This window comes from Rosa rugosa, chromosome 1 (assembly GCF_958449725.1).
Source record: "Rosa rugosa chromosome 1, drRosRugo1.1, whole genome shotgun sequence".
Taxonomy (NCBI): Eukaryota; Viridiplantae; Streptophyta; class Magnoliopsida; order Rosales; family Rosaceae; genus Rosa; species Rosa rugosa.
Window position 1 is genome coordinate 21,851,433 of NC_084820.1, and position 21,108 is coordinate 21,872,540.

A 21,108-nucleotide genomic window follows, 5' to 3' on the forward strand; every position below is an offset into this window, starting at 1 on the left:
TAAAACTGCAGCAACTCTGTTTCTCATTTTCCATAAGACTTAACTAATCCATTTTCTTTTTAGAATTAAACTAACAGATCCATTATAGTTATCTGAATACTATAGACAAATGGGGCATATTATTGTTGTTTGAGCCCAAAAGTATTTTTGGCAATATCTTAAGAGGATTTAGCATAGCGGGTCGATACCTGCGGCCTAAAAATAAGTCTGCTTGAGTTTGGGTTACAGCTTCGCCCATTCCGGAATCCATAAGGAAAACGAGCCCTTATAGGATTCGAGTAGCAGAGACCGATCCTCTAAGATTTTAAAAGATTCAATATATGTCAATATCTTGATCATGATCTAGATAGTCATAGTCAATATTAAAATTGGTAAAGAATGATTCATGGTTGCTGTTTTGCAAATGCGCGAAGTGATTGATGATGATGTATTCATGTATCCAAGATATATTTGATGGTTTTATAACTTCTTTCGATATGTTTCAACCAATTTGGTTGCTTGCTAATTCTTCATATGGACTCAATTATTTCATTTGTCATTGATGTTCACGTATGATGTTGAAGAAATGTCGATTGTATCTTGAAGACGAAGAGAAAGTTTAACCTATAAGAACATTTAATTAATAATTTGATATATAAAGCATTTAATTCTTATTTCATTTTTGTAGAATCTTTTTTATTTTTGTTTTTATTTATTTATTAATGAGGAGGGGTATCGATGGAAGTTTGATGACAAAAAAATATAAGGGATGTGCATTAAGTAATTGGGGATGTGTATATAAAACTTCTCAATAATACACATTTCTCCTTAATATTTAGGAGAAATTGTAAATACACCCCCTCAATTACTTAGAACACATCCCTAATATTTTTTTATCTCATTTTTTCATCAAACTTCCATCTATGCCCCTCCTCATTAAATAAATAAATGAGAAAAACTTAAGAAAAAAATAGGTCGACTATTGTTGCCTCTGAAAATCACCTCGGCCAGGATAGCCAAGAGATCAAGGAACAAACGTCATTCTTGATGAATAGATTGTGGGACGTGCCAGCACAAGGCCAAGAGGCCAAGTGTGCAATTGTAGATGTAGTAAATGTAGTGTGCGTGATTCTGACTTCGTCGAACAATTGAAAGCCGAGGAAGGAACAATCTCGGCTGAGGCCTGAGGGTTCGATGCCTTGGAGACAAGGACTTTCGAGTTGTTCAATGGACTTTCAACCAATTTTGTTTTTTTTGTTTTTTTTTTTTTGATACGTCCAACCAATTTGGTTGTTTTCTTGCTAATTCTTCATGTTGGCTACAATTATTATATCTGTCATTGACGTTCATTTATGATCTTGAAGAGACGTCGATTGTATTATGAAGACGAGGAGAACATTTAACATATAAGAAAATATTTAATTAATATTTTGATATATAAAGCATTTAATTCTTATTTTATTTTTGTGGACTCTTCTTTGTTTTTATTTTTATTTATTTATTAATGAGGAGGGGTATAGATGGAAGTTTGATAACAAAAAAATATAGGAGGTATGCATTAAGTAATTGGGCATGTGTACACCCAGTTCCGTCTGCTATTGTCCCGTACTAGTACATAGTACCTGCATCCACACTATTGTAGGGGTGAGCATTCGTCCTCGCTCACCAATAAAAGCTTCACACTGGCTAGGTTTAAAATCAATAAATAATTTTGGGCTGCCCAGTATGAAAACGTACTTAAACTATTTCATTAAAAGAATGAAAAACTTTAAAATATTTTCCAACTCGAAAACTGATGCATGATTCGAAAACACATGCGATTTACTTGATGGCCTAGTTCCGCAGAACCAATAACAAATCTTACCAGTCATATAGCGACAAACTTAACACACAAGCTACACACACAAAATCGGGTTGTCATTGCAATCGAAAGCACCGGCCGACCGATGTAGCTTACCCTTCGGAGGTTTAGGCGTGGATAATCCCAAAGAAGTCATCACATAGTGTAGGAAGTGCCACTGATCTTGATCATCCTCTAACGCTAGTCCCCATTTAGCGAAAAGACCCTCTACTAGAGTTAGAGTACATGCAAACTAGCACCTCTGACCAACCAGAGTCCCTTGTAGAAGCTTACCTTAAGAGACCAGCGAGAGGAGAAACCATCCGCCAAAAACAAATGACAGGAAAGAAAGTAGAGTTGAAAATTTCAATGCAGCGGTCTAAGGAGACTGAAGCAGAGGGTCCTTCGAATAGGAATGAAGAAAGACCAATAGAAGATGTAGCGGAAGGACTTGCAGAGGGTCACTACAGTGGAACTGTAGTGAATATCAAAACTCACATACAAAGTTGAACAATTGAGATAAAGTTTGAATATCAGAACTAATAAAATAAAAATTGAGGACAAATAACAAAATTTTGGCAAAGAATCAATCTGGGCATAAAAGGAATTACCTAAGAGCTTTCCCGTCCCCCTCATCTTCTGTTCCCCAGCTATCGTATTCTGGGTGAGAAGCCTACATTGATCCTGAGTGAGAAGCTTATATTGATGAAGCAGGGAAGCACTGGATTTTGGCAATATTTAAGAGAGCTAAAGTCTACAAGTGTAGCTGAGTTGTATATGTGTAAGGATTTATGAAGCAGCAGAATGTGAGGACAAATCCGGAAAAGCACAGGAGAAACAGTGAAGGCAAAAATGTAAAGGCTCTATTCAAAAGGAGAGTTATTGTTTTTTTTTTTTTTAGTTGAAGGAGGTCAGACGTTTTTATTCAATATGGAAAAAGCAATATTACACAGTGACCCGCCCCTGTGGGGCCGTCAGAAAGAGACACCGCTAAACGCAATACCACTCCACCTATTGAGTGAAGCTCAGAGGTGAGTAAACTAATAAGAAACTGACAATTAAATTTTTCCGCATAATCCATCAGTAGACTCGCTGACAACCTCAGACCAATAACTACAGTTCCTCGCAGGTATTGATCCCAAGCAAAATAACAATTTAGGTACCAAAACAGAAGCCATCCTGGATCCCAAGTTTTTATAGAAAAACCGTCGGGATCCCAAATCCAGATCCAAGCCTTAGAGAGCCCAAATATCACTGCCATAGACCACCCAAACAGACCCAAGCCCAAATCTGAAAAACAGATCCAAACCCAAGCCCAAGCAAAATGAACCCTAGCAGCCAATTCAGCAAAATCTCTGTGCTTGCCGTCACCCTCGCACCAACACCACGTTGACGCATCAGCCGCCGCCGCAAGGACATCACCTCGACACTCTAGCCAAGTATCAACGGCCCCTATTCGAGAAGACTCGTAGACTTCAAGTGAAAAAGCCTCAGGAGGATCAGCTTCCTCCCCACGAGTTCTCTCCGTCGCCATCTCATAGATGCGCTTCCACCCGTCCGTCCACATTCGCAGATCAGACAGAGAGCACCGCCACCCCTGCTGCCAACCTTTGAAGAAGGGTTCCAATAGAACACGATCCGAACGCAGGTGAACCGGAAACGTAGCAGGTACTCCACCACTTGGCTTAGGGCCGAGACCAGACCGCCATGTCGCCTGCAGAAGCCCTGGATCCCATACACTCCAATCACCCGCAGCCACCGATCCAATGGAGCAGCGAACCGAGGACAAGCTCAATCCCTTGCGCGTGGCAATCAGAGGAAGAGAGAGGGCGACCAGCTCAACCCGGATGGTGGAAATCGATTTCTGGGAGATAAAAGGAAAAAATGAGGGTATGACCTCGACCGTACACGCCAACTGTGACACTGTGGCCGGAAATTTGCTCCATCGGAGATGGAGGGAGGTATAGAAACGCCAACCCATAGGCGGCCTCTCACAAACCCTAGCAGAGCTCTGCTAGGTCATAATTTTGTAAAAAAAATTTGTATTAAATAAGATTCTTACATGAGGAGAGTTATTGTTCAAATGAACGGTAAATTGGGAGGTGAGTTTTAGTATAGTTAATTAGAAGGGGTTGGGATGAATGCAAAGTAACTTGAGCAATGTTACATGGATCCGTAATATTTGTTGTTAATCAAATGAAATGACAGTAGAAAAGCTAGAAATCTCTACCTTGTATCTGTACGTGTCATGCACGCATATCGTGTTTAAGTTATCAAAGAATAATACTAATGTACGAAAAAATAATATTTCTCTTCACAACATTAAATGATATTTTTACATTTTAATCTTTCATTTTCAGAAAAGAAAAAAAAGAAAAAACAAGAATAACAACAACGACATGAACAAAATGATAAAATGAAATTCTATGATTGAAGCAAAATTTTCTACGTGTTCTTTAATAGTCAAATCACAAATGGGTTCCACACTCATTCTTTTAAATAATGCGCCTTTCAGAATTCAGATTATCATGTTATCACTCAGAAGATATCGATAGTCTTTGTCCAGTAGTTAGGTGATCGATGTAAAACCAACATGTGTGTTTTATGTTTAATTTCTCCACGTTTATTCTTCCCACTTATATAGGTCCAAAATCACAGTAGACATTTTTGTCTCTGTTGTAAACAGTCCCTTTATGAACCCTGGTTTAGCAAAGAAAGATCCCTTTTCAGTTTGGCTTTCAGAAAGATCCCAGTTCCCAGTTGATCCATGGCAACCATCAATGGCTTCCACCTTCACATGTCCAGCCTCAGAAGCCAAGAACACAAGTCCCAAGTCCTGCATGGTACTAATTTGCTGTGTCTCCATGAGAGTACTCCTCATCCAAGATCATCATCATTCAACAAAGTTCCAAGAAAACCCAGCCATGATTACAGACTGATCTCAAAGTAAGCTAGCTTCACTCCATTTACTTAATTGTATATGTTCATCTCATCAATCTTTCTCTAACTGTGAGATTTTGGCTGGATTGAAGGGCGACGTCTCATGCATCAGATAGTTCTCAACCAGAACCTCATCAAGTTCCGGCCAAATCCCCATTCTCTGCCTGGTGACTTTTTCTTCAGCATATTATTTAGTTTATTATTCTTGAATCTTATACATCATAGTGGGCCTAGACGAGAGTTGTTCTCTTATGAGATGATGATATGTTGTTACATTATCGATCTTAATTATTAATTAGCTGGACTATTGTTCTATACCCTGACCTGCATAATGCCAATATATGAATTAGCTCAAGTATCTGCCTAGTACTTCTCAGTGAAACTGTGCTGTTTACCTTGTATGCAGGAAACATTGGATACTGGGATTAACGTTAAGCATATTAGTACCTTCTTTTAGACACAAAGGGGGACCCTTCCTAGTCCTTAAAAGTACATTTTAAGTCTTCTCATTGATTTACATATATTGGTTTAGTATTTCAATTTGTTTTTAGTTTAACATGTAACACTCGCATCTCCACATAATAAGTCACAAAGTCCTTGAATCCCGTAGAAGTTGGAATTAGCCAATATATCTGACTATGTGGAGATGTGAGTTGTTACAACTTATGAACGGCCTAAAGAAAGCTTGATCATCTGATTGGAATTGGTGTTTTAGGCAAGGTGGATGTGGCAGTGGAAACAGTGGAGTCCGTGACAGAGGTTGTGGAAGAGTTAGCTGAGGAAGTAGAGAAGGTGTCTGAACAAGTAGCAGACAAGCTACCTGATGATGCTAAGCTTAAGAAAGCTGTGGAGTCAGTTGAACATTTGGCCGAAGAAGCAGTGGAGAAAGCTAAGCTAGCTGAGGATATCATTCACAAGGTAAAGGAAGTGGAGAAAGAGGTGGAGGAGGCACTAATTGATGGCTCAGACAAGAAGCCTTAGACGACACTTCACTAATAAATCGAGAGAGATTAGAAGAAAAGAGAGTGAGCGACTTCAATTGACCCATTGGGGCATGCCTATTCTGCCTTGTATTCTCTCAAATTTTTCTCCTACTGTGTCACTGAAGCCAGTGATCAAATATTTGCGAATTGTAGTCGGACAAAGGCTCATGGCCTGCCAATTACGTGCTACTTTAGACATATTTCTCTTCAGATCGTTCTTTTTATGCAATGTTATTATTTTTATAACTCATAAAAAAGTAAAAGACGAGTGTAGCACTGTAGCATGATTTTTCAGAAGTGTTAGTAATAGTTATTTATTTAAAATGTCATATCTTCGTTAAGACATAAATAATACAAAAATTACAAGATTTATATTAGTGCAAGGGATAAATGGATGCTCATGGTATTGGCAAACGAATGTGATCCAACAATTGCCATCCATCCAACAATCTCCTTTTCTCTTATCTGTCTTAAATCTCATTCATTCAAGCTCTCCTTTAACAAAGACCCAACAAATTAATTTTCTTGATTCAATGTCTCCCCTTTAAACAAAAATTTCTCAATAAAGAAATGACTAGTGGATTCTGTTAAAATGGAATTAAAATTGTGAGGAGAGAAAAGGAGGGATATTTAATAAGAGGATATGAGGATCATCCTCCCCATTAAAGCATTGACAGTGATGATTGACTAGTATTTTATGGTCCATTAAAACCTAATCTTTTCCCTAATATATGTATTAAACTCCTCATAACTCTAAGAGTTAAGAACAAAGGTGGAGACGTCAGATTCTTAGGTGGGGGAATCTCTCCCACCATAGCTATTTGTTAATTCTGTTACGTATGGTTGTCTAAGCAATCAAGCAAGGAATTCCTCTTCAACTAAAAGCAACTTCTCTACAATTCATAGACAATTTCAATCCCCCTAAACTTGTGTAAAATCCCAAGACCCCGTTTCTTGCGGTACCATCACTCTCTGTTGCCCCAACCACCCCACCACCATCACCAACCTTTTTTTTTTTTTTTAATAACCTTCCGCACCTCAAATTGTACCTTCTGTATTGTTTTTTAGCAACTTCTGATCAAACCCATTTGGCCATTTTTTGGTCTGATCAAAACCCACTTGGGGTTTCTAAGCATATGAATGATATGAATCCCGCATCAATGGCTGGGTGGATTTCAAATAACGCAAAGATGAATCTTAAAGCTGTGGATGGGAATGAAATGTTTCAGGGTCTATCCAAGTCTGCTGGTTTGGACCTTATACAGAATTGTGATCTTCCTCCACCCATGAAAGTCTTCACAGGTTCTGCAGACAAGACTGTTGTGTCATCCATGAACAGAATTTGCAGCATGATGGCCCGAGAAGATCACGAAAACAGCCACGAGTTAATCGACATGTATAGAGGAGACGGCGATCAGAATTATGGGAAGCTGGAGCTCTTGAAAGCCTTGAGGCTTTCGCAAACAAGAGCGAGGGAGGCAGAGAAGAAGGCTGAGAAGTTGGCAAAGGAAAAGGAATGTCTTTCCAATGCTCTGCTCGCTGAGGCGAAAGAGCTTTTTGCTTACCGGCAATGGGTGAGGTTGCTTGAGCTAAAAGTTTCGAAGCTGCATTCACAACTGGCAGAACAAGAACATCAGGAATGCTGTGGCTGTGAGACTTGGATTGTAGCTTTGGCACTTTGTTTGGGGATTGCTGGTGTTGGGTTTGCATTTGGCAGCAGATACTTGTATTGAAAAATTTCATTTCAGAGTCATCATAAGTTCCTAACTGTGGTTTTTGTAAAGGTAGTAAAAAGAGGTGTATATATGTGATAGTATTCTGTAATAGAAAGGCTCAAGCTTTCTGAAACTGCAAGCATATTCTGCAATTTTGCAATCAGCATGTAATGAAGAACAATCGAGTAGACCGAGATTTCGACTTTTCCATGCTTATGTATATGCAACTCATGGGATTTTGCCAGATAATTTGGATCACTGAAACTGAGCTTCATATACTTTAAATCCAAATTGGATGGAAAAGGACATAAACTTAGCTAGCATTCACTCTCGAGTACAAGCACTGTACAGAAGCAGAATACTATAACTACATATATGCTGTGTATTACCTATATTATATTTTTCTACTTTTACATCGACAATATAAGCTAGCCGTTATTCAAATGATTGCCAGGTGAACACTTCTCAAGTGGCCATAACATTCATCGCTGCTTCCATAATAGGCCAAACAAACCCAGCAAATATGCTTCCCGCACCGACATTCTATATGGTTGCACCCATCTATCTTCTCAATTGTATATCTGCAAACCGGGCAGCTCTTCACATGTTCTTTTCCTTTGCACCACTCCTTCAATGAAGAATCCGGATCTTCCTTGAAATTCTTGTACTGCTTGCATGACATGTAAGGATGATGTTCTAAATGGCACATGGTACACGTCTCCGCATAACATGCACCACAAACAAATGGTTCACCTTCTGTTCCAGGAGCCGCTACCTGATAGACTGAAGCACAGTCGGGAGATGGGCAAAACCTGTAGGTGCCACAACTTGAAGCAACATATGACCCCACCGAAGCCCTAAAGAGATCTTCCAGCTTCTCAATTGATAAAAGAGATCTGAGATCCGTGATCAAAATTGGAGACCTGCAACCCTCATGAGTGCAGCATAATGGAAAGCTATCATGATTATTGATTGCAGACTCGCACTGCTCCACCAAACATGAACGACAAAACAAGTGACCACAGTCCTCAAGCCGGTAACCGTCTTCAACATCACACAAGCAGATTGGACAATCAGCTTCCCTATTTATCCTCTTAGTCAAACTACCAGCCATATGTGCAGTCTCATCAATAATCTCTTCAACTTTTTGCTTCAACTCCTTGCTTCCGTGGATGAGAATGGATTGACGGCGTACATTTAGAGTAAAATCAGCCCCTGGTACCTTCTCTTTGAGCCCCCGGAGGTCTGGCCCAAACCTTCTAACAACCTCTTTCATCAACTCAGGAGGTAAAGCATTACCTTGAAGGCGGATCTCAAGCACCTTGCTTTCATGCAGGTTTAAAAGGGATTCAACCAATTTCTGCTTGACCATGTCAACTTTATGTGCTTCACCAAAGACCTGTACATTGAGTTTGTGCCTGTCAAAAATGATATATGTTCCTGTCTCTCGCTGTAACGAGTACATTAGACTGGTGCCATCTCTGGAAAACAGAAGCTGCAAAACAGTTGCAGTGAGGCTTGGGTGGTCTATAGTCTTCCCCCTCACCAGCTCCTCCACACGTCTCCTCAGATCTGCAATCGTTTTTGTAGCATTGGCTGATATCTTAACTCTGCAGGAACCATTAGGATACTCCTCCAGATTACATTCTACACCTGTAAACGAGAAAAATTAAGCCATGCAAACAATCTTAAACCCTATTTGTGACTATATTTGATAGTCTAATTGGCAGTCAAGCACAGAAAATCATGTTTTAATCTAATGGCAGTGTAGTGGACTCTCTGAATATAGTGAAGAGAGCATTAGACTGTGAAAAGTGGTTGTCAAAGCTCCAAGTGAACCCGAAATAGGCCATGCACTTGGATGTTGGATCTACCAAACAATAAGGATGCCTCTGAGATTCAATCAGAAACCACTTTTGCCTCAATTTGCTATAAGAAGAAAGACGGAGAAAACTTCAGTCGAAAGAAATCCCAAAAGCATAACTGTTCTACTACTGAGAAAGTGAGATACCTAGTTATAGAACCAAATTCTCCAAAACAGCTTCAATAATGAATCTACAGAATAGGTATTATATTGTAAAAAAGTGATTTACAAGACAACCAAAGATGTAACTATTCCTGAAAGCCCAACAACATGCGAAAAAGACTTGATTAAATACAAAAGAATGAAAAGCAGAACCAGAAGAATCCACAAATGATTATCTAGAAAAAAAAAATTCATAAATTGGAAAAGAGAATGCAACAAGATCACGAGGAGTACCTTTTAGATGCGTAAAACTTTCAAGTAAAGGATCTAGCTGCTTCTTTATTACACGATAAACAGGGCCAGGGCAGGACAGAGAGCTATGAAATAACTGCTGACACTCCATCTTTTGCCATGGAAGGAAGCCGGGCAATACTTTCCCTTCCAATTGTTCTAAAGCCTTTGCTGCCTCCAAGTGTAATCTTCCATCAAATGTTATCAAAGCTCTCATGAAATGATTCTTTGGTTCAGGCTGGAAAACCTGAACACTGCAGCTACTATGGGAGTACCGTTTAGGCATATAGGGTGATATTTCTCTTAGCAGTGCTTCTTCACATGCACCACATGGCGGATTTTCTACAGCATCCCCTCTCACCAGAAAAAAATCCAGGATTGTCCTACTAGTAGCAGTCCTTAACGCATCAAGGATTTCTTTCTCAGAAAGATCTTTGTTTAGTCCACTAATCACAACAGAGTCCGTGTATCTTTTGCTAGGCTGACAACGAATATTTCTTCCTCCAACTACAAGGTTAGAAAAATCAGCAAGCATGGGGTAAATATCATCCATGTCACATTTAACAATTGCAAACCCGTGGCTCTGCCTGCGAGGCCATAAGATTTTAGCTCTAACAGCAAGGAGTGGATAGACTTTATGATCACCTCCAACCTGTGAAGGAACAACCTTCAGTATAGAACCATTAAACTCAGAATCATTTAATTGAACAGCTTTCTGAGCAGCATCAGGAGTAAGAAATGTCAACCTGGCCCCCTTTCCTTTGTCAACATTTTCCTGCCCAGTGCCGGGGAACTTATGATGACCACAGATACTACCAGAGGCAGACTCTTCAAGCTCAGTAAGAAACTCCTTATCATCCATGTCATCCAGTTTTGAATGAAATACATCAACAGTCAAACACCTTTTATGAAGCTCCAGATGCTTGATCTCTGCACCGGCCCCAAACAATGCTACAGGAGGCAAGCCACCAGAACCATGATACAAGCATTTCTCCAAGCATTCATTACGCAGCCATCTTTTTTCACACTCCAATGCATCGGATACAAAGTTTATAACCCTATCCATGTTATGTGGGGTAGCAAACACCATAATCTCATTCTGATAATAATCGACTTTAATGCTGATAAGTTCGTCATTGCAAATTGTCCTGACGCGAGATACAAGATGATGCAGATAACTGTTGCCCTTCCCACAAAATCTTTTAAGCAAACAACTGCCAAAACCAGTCAACACTTTCAGTTGCAACTTTCGACCTTCCATCTTGGACACATCAAACACAGGAGGGGGATCAAGGGTAGACAAAGAGTTAAAATCAATGGTAGTGACGCAGGCCAAATACTGATTAGAACTTGAGAGGAGTTCACCAAAAACAACCCAACTAGGTTTCTGGCCGAATACCAACAATGAACAAGAAGGGTGCAGCCGAACATGCTGCCCAGTTAATGCCACCTCATAACCAACTTGATCATATCCTGAGAACATTGCTACATTTTCTGCCAGGGAAGAAAGTATAACCTTTTTCAAGTATATATCACAACCACTTGAAACATGTGCGTTCCAACGCCAGCTACTAGAAATTATCATATTGAGCTCATGTTTAAGGCAAGACTCCAATTCCGATACAGTGTCCTGGCATCTCCTCATAGTTTTGGCATTTATGCTGTTTTCCCAACACCATGTGTTTTTCCTCTCTCGAGGCAGAGCTTCCCATATCTTGTACACTGATAGAAGGGTAAAGAGGTCACCATCACGATGGCAAAATTGCACCTTGAAGCAGTCTGACCTAAGTTTCTCCTCGTCATTACCAACTCTGCAAAATATGCTACTTGCATTTGCCATTACAGCCGCAAGAACAAGGCCCTCCTTACGCAAGTTATGGTGATAGCAGCCAAGAATTAATTTACCAAGCCTAGGCTCAACCCCCAATTTAACCAAGTTGCGACCCTCTGGAGTTAGTTCATAGACATCATTGTTTTGCTTAACAGCTCCTAACTGAACAAGATTCCTCATTGCCATGTCTATAGCTTCAGAACAAGGTGCATCAATGAATTCAAACTCTTTTAAATTCTTGACACCCAAAGCCAGAATCCTCAGAACTGCTACACCAAGATGAACTCTACGGATCTCGGGCTCCTGACATGGAGGCATCGCCTGAAAATCATATTCCGAGTAGAGTCTATAACATATTCCAGGTTCCGTTCTTCCAGCACGCCCAGTTCTTTGCTTAGCAGAACTCTGGCTGATCCTGCAAACTCTGAGAACATTCATACCACTTCCAGGTTCAAATTTGCTTTCTTTGACCATGCCAGAATCGATCACATACTTTACCCCAGGAATTGTCAGGGATGTCTCCGCCAGATTTGTGGCGAATATAATTTTTCTTTTTCCAGGGTCATTTTGAAAAACATTAGATTGTTCTTCAAAAGAAAGTTTCCCATGCAATGGCAATGCAATTGCACCAGGTGTTATAAACTTCTCGCAGACCCATTCGACTTCCATCTGAGAAGTCAAAAATGCAAGAATTGTCCCTTCTTTCTCATTCTTGTGGATCTCTCTTGCTACCCTCATCACATCAGAAACATAAGAAGCAACATTACTGGCAGTTCCTTCAGTGAAAGAGGGAGCATATCTTACATCAACTGGAAAGTTCCTCCCCACTACATGAAAGATTTTACAATTGAAAAAATAATGTGAAAGCACTTCTGCATCAGCTGTTGCAGACATTATTATAAGCCGTAACTGAGACCTTCGACCCAGTAAATCTTTGATCAATGCTAAAAGGAGATCTGTACTCAAGGTCCTTTCATGAGCCTCATCAACTATGATGCAAGAAATCATGGTCATATTTCTATCTTTCATGTAGTACTGCAGTAAACAGTGGTCTGTCATATATGTTACCTTAGAAGTCAACTGCTGTCCAGATGATGTCTGATAACTGGTAACTGTGTTTTCTCCATAGTAACACCCACTACTTTCTTCTTTGACTCTCTTTGCCAATGAATTGGCAGCAATCTTGCGAGGCTGAGTGCATACAATGGACTTATCAGCAGCGATTCCAGAATCAGCAAGAAACTGAACCAATTGTGTACTTTTCCCCGAACCAGTCTCTCCAATCAACACCATGACCTGTGAAAATTGTACTTAGTCATCAATACCTACTAAAGTGAAGCGGCTCAAAAGTGAGCTACAACTGTTGGTTAGTGCTTGAAAGATAAATAACCTACAAGACCGATAAGTCTTATCTCAATTGATCCAGTTACATTTCTTTGCAGATTCATAAAATGTGTCACATTGATAGAAGTGGATAAAAGCATATCGGCTATGATTAAATTAATTCATGTGAGGTTTAACAAAGCTATTAATGTGGCTCATTCACCAGGCATTTAAACACAGTAATAAAAACGAAATACTGAGCCTTCAAATAAACAGACATGGTTGATAAACAGAACTGGTTATACCTGCTGATTATTAATCTGCTCAAGAATTTGCTGCCTATGAGCATAAATGGGCAATCCCTCATCGAGTCGGCGACACTCCCTCATCATTAACCTCTGAATTCGATTCCAATACCGAATTTCGGGGAATTTAAACAGCTTCAAGCCTTCTTCACCATACTCCTCCAACTCTTTCCCTTCAACATGAGCAAGTAAACAGTTCATAGCAGACCTGAACTCTCTGATCCTACTCTCAACCAATTCAAGCTCAACTCTGCACCTCTTCTCCTTCTCCGGTAAGTCCTCCCAATTCCTCTGAGGCCTCTTGGCCAGCTTACGAACTCGGTCGTACTCTCTGGCCAAATTTTGGCGCTTTGCTTCACACTTCTTCACCTCGTCGCCGACGATTAACTGCTTAATTCGGCCGGCGAACAAGGCTCTCAGCCGGTCGTCCAGCTCCACCCAATCCGACGGCACGGAGACGTTGGCGTCGAGCTTGGGCATGAAATTGTGAACCCGGTCCAGCCGCGACTCCCACAGCCAGACGATCGCTTCGCGCGCGTCGCACCACTGCGCGTAGAACATCGACGCGACTGTGCTGTTCTCCGGACTCACCCGGAAATTCTCCGGCTTCGCCCTGCACTGGTTGATCACCGCCTCGATGTCCGACCGCGGGAGGTCCTGTTTGTCGGACAGAAGATAAACGATGAAATTCGGCCGCTGAATTCGAGGCGAAGGCCGTCGCGGAACGGCGGCGCGTGGGTGGGACCCTGGTTGCGGATAAAATCGTCGCTGCTCAGCCTGCGGCCGCGAAATTCCGGCCGGCTTCGGCTGCCGGAACGTGGTGAACGGGTTTGATCCCTTCATGGCATCGAACGGAAAATCAACAAAACCCTAGCAAGACAAGAGAAAGAGAAAAAACTGCGGAATGTGAGAAATTGGTGGCACAGAAAAATTTCAGAGGGTTTTCAACTTTCAAAAAGCTTGGGGCTTTGAGGCTTTTGTTTTTTTTTTTTTCCTTCTTGTGCTCTGTGATCACCTTACGTGGCGCGCAACGAGGGCAGGGGGCTTAGTCACTCCAAAAGCCTCCCGGGTCTACTCTAGCAAAACCCCAGCTTTTTCCGTTGTCGTGCTATTGACGATTACAGGGGCAAACCAGGGGTCTCTGTGACTTGAGAATCAAGTTTGGCTCTTCCTTTTCTCTCTTTGTTTTTCACGAGGAACCAACGCCACCTACCTCTTTCACAATTTATACACCCCGATAGAGGTCTGGAATTATCCATGGGAATTTAGAAATTATATTGTTTTTATGGTAAAGCCATCTCGGATAGCGTGCGAAAAGTAACTGTGGACAGTAGATTGACACAGCATTAAAAGTCTTGCACGCGTGAGTTAACTGTGGACTATATAAGAATATTTGCGTTCAAACGCTGGGTTGGTTTAGTGTTATTTATTAAATTTAAATTATAGAAGTAGTCAGGGGAATGACTGCAATGCCTTGTTGGTCGTCCAGACCTCCAGCGAATTAATTTATTGACCTGAAAAGTCTTTAGAATACCGCAAACAATATGAAAGAAAGGTGTCAAAAAAAATAATAAATAAATAAATAAAATGACCATATAAGTATATCTTAGGACGGATATATCCAATAGTTATACATTTCATCTTGCACGCGAATTAATTGTCGACCATATAAGAATTATCACATTAAAGTAACTAGCATTAATACACAACTATTAAAAATTTTAAAGGAAAATTGAACCAAATATGTACAATAATTTATGATATGTTTAAAATTTTAAATTTTAAATTTATATTCTTAATATCAAATCTAAATATCTAATAGTTTTATGGGAAAATGTCCATTTACCCAATTTTAAGCTACACTAACCCCACTTACCCAAACATCTAATAAGATTGTCCATTTACTCAACAAATTACACATTTTTTGCCTTAATACCCAATTAAGTATTTTTTTTATTATTTTTTGTTTACTTTTTAGTCAATTTTGCCCTTCCTTCCTTTATCATTTAGAGAGAGAGAAGTCATCAAAGACTTCACCAGACTCCGGTGGCCGGTCGCGGGAATCCGGTGGCCGGACTCCAATCACTTGTCGCGGGACTCCGGTCATCGATCACGGGATTCCCGTCATGGTCGCCGGTAGCCAGAAACCTCACCGAAGGTCTCCGGATGTCTCCAAAGAGGTTGTCGGAGATCTCATAGCTCACCAGAGAATATTATTGCCCCCCCCCCCCCCCCCCAATATAACTCAATAAAAAGTTTATTGCCCCCCAATAAAATGTTTATTGCCTCCTAATAAAATGTTTATTGCCCCCCAATAAAAATCAATAAAAAGGAAAAATATAGAGTTCCCAGTGAAAACTACAGTTTCACATAAGAATAAAAAGGATACCAAGGAAAGAATAAAAAATGTCATCAAAAAGAAAAAAAAGAAGGAAAGAATAAAAAACAAAATTTAGAGTTTCAAGCCACAAAGTAAAAGGTTTCATTGTCAGGACTGAACTTCACCTTCTTAACTTTTGACTTTCAACCGAATCAATCACAATCAATCACCATTTCATTTGCTTCGAAGTGTTTCTCCACCGGCTTGACTTCTGTTATGGATTTTTCATCTCCCTATTTATTAAATAAAATGCAAAGAAAAATTCCAACAAATTAACCCAAACACCCCAATTCGGGTTCTGATAAATCAATTAGAGGAAAATTACCTGCAACTAAAATTTGTAAAATTCAAACGATATTTCAAAACCTAATAACCTATCCTACAACTAACATGTGATTTGACACAAACCCCTTACTGCAAGACCAACACCAACTATCGAACAAATTGAAACTGAAACGGTACTCGCAATTATCTCCTTTGAAGGTACAAAAACATCGATCGGGAATGAAGCAAATTTGACGGCTTTGGCGATGACCTGCTAGACGGAGAGGCACGTGAGTTGCGTGCCGTGGGAGTACTTCATGTCAGCGTGAGTCGCCGGATTTCGGATCGGACCTTCTGACTCCGCCAGGAGGAGAGATCAGAGAGGGGAGGACAGAGAGGACAGAGTTTGTGATTTGGATCGGGGAATAGAGAGATGTGGTTTTAGTGTCAAAGTTGCAGAGTTGTAATTTATTAATCGGTATATTATAAGATTGTAATTTCGCACCTAAATGGAGTAAGTGGGCACATAAATCTTTTAATGGAGTAAGTGGGTTCCTGTTGAGCCAAATTTGGGTATTTGGTCAAGAACCCTAGTTTTATACCATAGATTTTTTACCATAAATTTTAAATAAACAACACATCAATATACTCACTTGAATTACGCTTAAATAAGAATCAAGTATAGATGTATCCACTTTATTCATTTAAAACCACGCCTATGAAAATACCTAGCGCTCTGCTAGGATTGGGAGAGCGCCGCTCTTGGCCTCTCTGTACCTTACTCCATCATCGATGGAGCAACTGTCCGGCACCGATTTCGGCGTTGAATCCTTTGTGCACGACCTATATCGTGCCTCCTAACAAACCAAGGCTAGCAATCCTGCCGGTGATGACTCCCTTTCATCAGATTCTATCTGCTTGTGGTGCTTCTCGTCAAAGGGGGGAAGAGGTTGCGTTCCCTTTCTGGTTTGGGATGGCGACGAGGTCGTTCGGCGAGGAACTCAAGTTTGACCATCGTGGTGGCAAGAAGTTGCTAGGACGGGGCTTGTCGGGGTCAGGCTCGTCTAGTTAGAGCCCCTTCGATCTGAGAGGGGATTGGGTGTGGCGGAGCAACTTCGCAGTCTTGGATCGAACCAGGATCCGCGCCAAGGAAGGCGGCGCCAGTGAAGGTGTTTAGAGTCATGGTGACGAGGGTGGGATCGGTCTTCTTCAGCAGACGGCGTTGCAGTGGAGAAGGTCGAGACCAGGCTCTGTTTAGGTGCCCAGGAAACTTTTGGGTGTCCAAATGAATTCTCTACGGGCCTGGGCTTTTGGCTCAAGATTGTCTATTGCTTGGGCCTTGCTGTTAGAGGCTCTGACAGTGGGGTGCGAACCTGCTTCTAGTGGAATACGCATATGGGACCTAGGAGACTGTTTATGGGTCCTATGTTTTGCTGCACTTTGGAATTGGAAATTCGGCTACTTAGGTAGAAGATTGCTCTCTACTCGACGTATTTTTCTTCGTGGAGTGGGCAAGGTCGGTCACACTACCGCTGGTTACCTTGATAGAAGGTTACCCTCTATTCGACGCATATTTGTGCGTGGAAGTATGGTTGACCACATGATGTGCTCATATTATCCTATATTTCTATGCCTCTTAATATTGACATTTATGTTTAGTTCTCCTTATTTATGATTCATTTAAATCTTTTAGTGTTCTTGTAGGTTTGTTACATAAAGAGAAGAAAAGAAGCTAAAATGAGCTAACTATGATTGAAAGACGCCCAGGTCCCAGAATCTGTCTGTGTAGAACACCCAACTTCGCTGAATTACTGGGAGTTACCTAGATCGAATCAAACAATGAGCCTTATATTCATGGAAAGCTACAGATGTCTACTTTCTGTAGAATTTTACGGATCTTGATTTCGATACTTCAGGAGAAAGTTATGATTGTTTGAGTACTGAAGATAGGTCAGTCAGGAAACCTGCTCGGAAATTTACAAACATTCGTGGAGAACTCAAGTTCCATGGCACAAGATGGTCAATCCTAATGTTTTAAGGAAGTTAATTCAGATGAGTATTCAATGATGAACTTATTCCTACTTCTACAAGAGATATTTCAAGGTTTTCCCATTCCAAATGAAGAAATGAATCTAAACCCAAGTTTTACAAGGAAACATGAAGCCAAAGATGAGCAGAAATCTTCCCATTATAAGGGAGCACGAATTTTACATGAAAGGAGAGTCTCGGAGCACATTGAAGATGCCTAAGGAGCGGAGACGACTCATCCATCTTTCCTTTCTTTTCCCCTTCCATTCTTTTTATGTTTTTCCTATGTTTTACTTAGTTATCTTTTGCTAAACTTTTTCTAGGGTTAGGATGATGCTCTATCATGATTGTTTATGTACTTTGATGTTTTATTGATGGATTTATAGTTTCTTTATGATGAATGCTTAATCACTATTTGAATTTATGCTTTATGTTTAAGTTCTTTGATTGATCACCTTAGGGATTTGCATATAGTAATTGGAAGACAAATTTGAAGCAGAGATGCAATATAATTTGATTAGCTTCTTGTGATTAAGTGTGGTAAATTACATTATTACTTGAGAAAGACTAATGGTTTGCTTGATTCTCTTGTTTTCTAAAGCGTAATGAGTCTTGCATGTTAAATTTATACCTGAGAAGGATAAACTGCATCGTTAGGATATAAGATCTTTACCCGAGAGGGAGAGCATCATACGGTACTTAAGGAAAACTATGGTCTAGAGTACCTGAGAAGGATTTAGATACAGGAATTATCATCTAGAGAAACAAAATAATCTATTAAATGCATTGAAACATAAATAGGATTGTTAGTGGTTGATTCTGAAACCCTAGGTTTTATCATTATTTGTTTCTTTCTTTCTTTCTTTAATTTTCACATTATTTGTTTAGTCGAAAACCTTAAAACCATATCTTATTTAGTTTGATTGTTTATGTGTTTTTGTGTTTGGATTAATTAGGTTAGGATTTAAATTGATTATCAATCCTCAATTGGAACAACCTCGTACTTGCACACTATACTAACGACGATTCGTGCGCTTGCGAGTTTTAATTAAAATTTCACAACACCACACTATTGGTACCGTTTTACATAGCTCGGGATCTACCCGGTGCCTCATCAAATGCTTTTTAGCATATCCTACTATTCTCTTTATGTTTGATTTCAGATGCCTTGTTGCATCTAGTATTATTTTTACTATTTGTTATTATGATGTAGTTTCTACATTTTTCAGTTGTAATCTTTTTTATTATTATCATTAATAAAGTGATTGACTATTACTCTCAAAAAAAAAAAAGTATAGATGTATCCGAAAAGGTAAATATGTTTAGAAAAATACATTTCTTTCATTCCAAAATATCTCTGACTTAGCCGTCTCCTCTGCTAGAGTTTTTTTTGTTGATTTTCTTGTTCGAGAAGCAAATCTCCATGGCTGATATCATAGCTAGTCTCACTGCCGCATTCCAACTATCGGACTCCGCCCGCATCAATTTTGGTGCAAGAGAAGCGGCAGCTCTGCAAGACAACCATTCATATCTTGTGGGTCGTCTTCTTGACCCAAAATCCAAATTTCCTGAATTCAAAAGTACTATTGCAACAATTTGGAGGGTGAAATCGAAGCTTTCTATTTATGATGTGGGAGACAGGTATGTTTTCCAATTCGTAAGGGAATCGAAGAGAAATCGGATCTTTCATGGAGGTCCATGGTATTACAAGAAACACAATGGTGGTTTTGGGGAATACGATGGGGTTGGTGTTGTGGATGCGGTCCCTCTGAGATTGATGGAGACTTAGGTCTCGGTTCGTGGTCGGCAAAGGTTCTGTGCAATCTGGTGGCCATTTTCTTGGTTGGATCTTCAATGGAAAGGTTATCCAATTTGATTAGACTGCTTTGAATCGCAAAGAGGAGGGACAAAGGATAACGCTTGAGATTGATACCCGATGACGAATTAGGGTTTGAAAAGTGTTCTTGTTCATGCCGGAGATGGAGCTGAAATTGAAGTTTGTTTTTGATCGGATTAAGGGTTTTTGTCGGGGGTGTGGTTTGTTTGTGCATGAAGTAAGTGGGTGTGATAAGATGCTTCTAAAGGAAAAAGAGGAGTTTGCTGCGCAGTTGCCGGTAGCGATGCTGGCAAACCTCACTTATTCTCTACCTCCTTGATTGTAAGGTTTAGGAGGGGTTTGCATGGGAAAGAAGTCTATGTGTTGCATATATAGAGGCAAGAACACGCTAAGAATTCAAGGGGCGCGGGGAGCCAAATAGACTCCAGGGGCTAATGCGTCACTGAGAGCCCAACGATTGGGTGAATCCTTGTTGTAGGGCGGCTCCAAGACGTTTGGATGTGGTTCAACTTTGGGGGGCAGCTCCAAAGGTTTGAGTGAGAATCCTTTGTAGGGGTGGGGCAGCTCCAAAAAGCTGGGAGTTAGCTCCTCAATTTTGGGAGGCTCTAAGATTTTGGGAAGGTCTTTGTTTTCAAACCGAATTCAATCTAGTCTTAGAGCTGCTGGTCTTCCAAAAAATCTGGTGGCTCCGCCATCTATGCCACTAGAATTGCCTTATTGGCAGTAATATCAGCTCAAGCTGATGTGGAAACTATGGTGCCAGGTTGTGGTGGAGGCTAGATTGTCTGGTTATAAGCGAAGGTTGAGGATGATAGTGCTAGGGTTAGTAAAAGGTACCTAGTTTTGCCAGCCCCTTCACTACAGGTTGAGGAAGACTTGAGTGTTGCTTTAAAACAGAAGAATGGAAAGCTACTTATCTCTCCAAAAAAGAAGAAACTTGGTCACCCGAAATGGAGTAAGAATAAGACTAAGATTGCTCGTGAATTGGCTCAAGAGATAAAAGTGAAATGATAAAAAAAAAATGGAAGACTGCTCCAAAATATACAAATGAGGCTTATAAGATTGAGGTGACAAACATGGATGAGGAATCTTTTCTGATAGAGGAGGTAGCTGCTAAAAAGGCAGATGCTTTGGTTGAGGGGAAGGAGGGTGAGGTTTAACCTTCTTCTCATATTATTGCTTAGTTTACTTTTCTTGGTCACAAAGAAATTAGATACTCTATTGATTAAGTCTATTCTACGTCAGGGTACTAGTTTTTCTTAGTCTCTAGGGGTGTACTAGGGGTGCTGGGAACTTGTTCAATAGAATAAGTTTTGGTATTGAGAAATGACTCTTTCTGATGACCCCTTAAGTGTTTGTTTGTCATTTTTATACTGTTTGCTGAAACTTCAATATAATTCTGACATATTTCTATCAAAAATACAAA

The 21,108-nt window shown here is 40.2% G+C and overlaps 3 protein-coding genes across 3 annotated transcripts; 2 read left to right on the forward strand and 1 right to left on the reverse strand.

The window, feature by feature from the left end:
- Nucleotides 1-4,466: 4,466 nt before the first annotated feature.
- On the forward strand, nucleotides 4,467-5,952 carry LOC133738960 (uncharacterized). The gene is made up of 4 exons (XM_062166994.1): nucleotides 4,467-4,765; nucleotides 4,852-4,926; nucleotides 5,166-5,248; nucleotides 5,475-5,952. The coding sequence occupies exons 1-4, from the start codon at nucleotides 4,587-4,589 to the stop codon at nucleotides 5,738-5,740; spliced, it is 603 nt and encodes a 200-aa protein (XP_062022978.1). The 5' UTR covers nucleotides 4,467-4,586; the 3' UTR covers nucleotides 5,741-5,952.
- Nucleotides 5,953-6,902: 950 nt separating this feature from the next.
- LOC133724539 (uncharacterized) lies at nucleotides 6,903-7,475 on the forward strand. Its single transcript, XM_062151298.1, has one exon. It carries the CDS (start codon nucleotides 6,903-6,905, stop codon nucleotides 7,473-7,475), a length of 573 nt encoding a protein of 190 aa, XP_062007282.1.
- A 231-nt stretch (nucleotides 7,476-7,706) lies between these two features.
- On the reverse strand, nucleotides 7,707-14,369 carry LOC133723595 (ATP-dependent RNA helicase DEAH12, chloroplastic-like). The gene is made up of 4 exons (XM_062150479.1): nucleotides 14,189-14,369; nucleotides 13,174-14,043; nucleotides 9,718-12,841; nucleotides 7,707-9,110 (listed from the first exon to the last, which is right to left on the reverse strand). Exons 2-4 carry the CDS (start codon nucleotides 14,014-14,016, stop codon nucleotides 7,897-7,899), a joined length of 5,181 nt encoding a protein of 1,726 aa, XP_062006463.1. The 5' UTR covers nucleotides 14,017-14,043; nucleotides 14,189-14,369; the 3' UTR covers nucleotides 7,707-7,896.
- Between the last annotated feature and the right edge of the window lie 6,739 nt (nucleotides 14,370-21,108).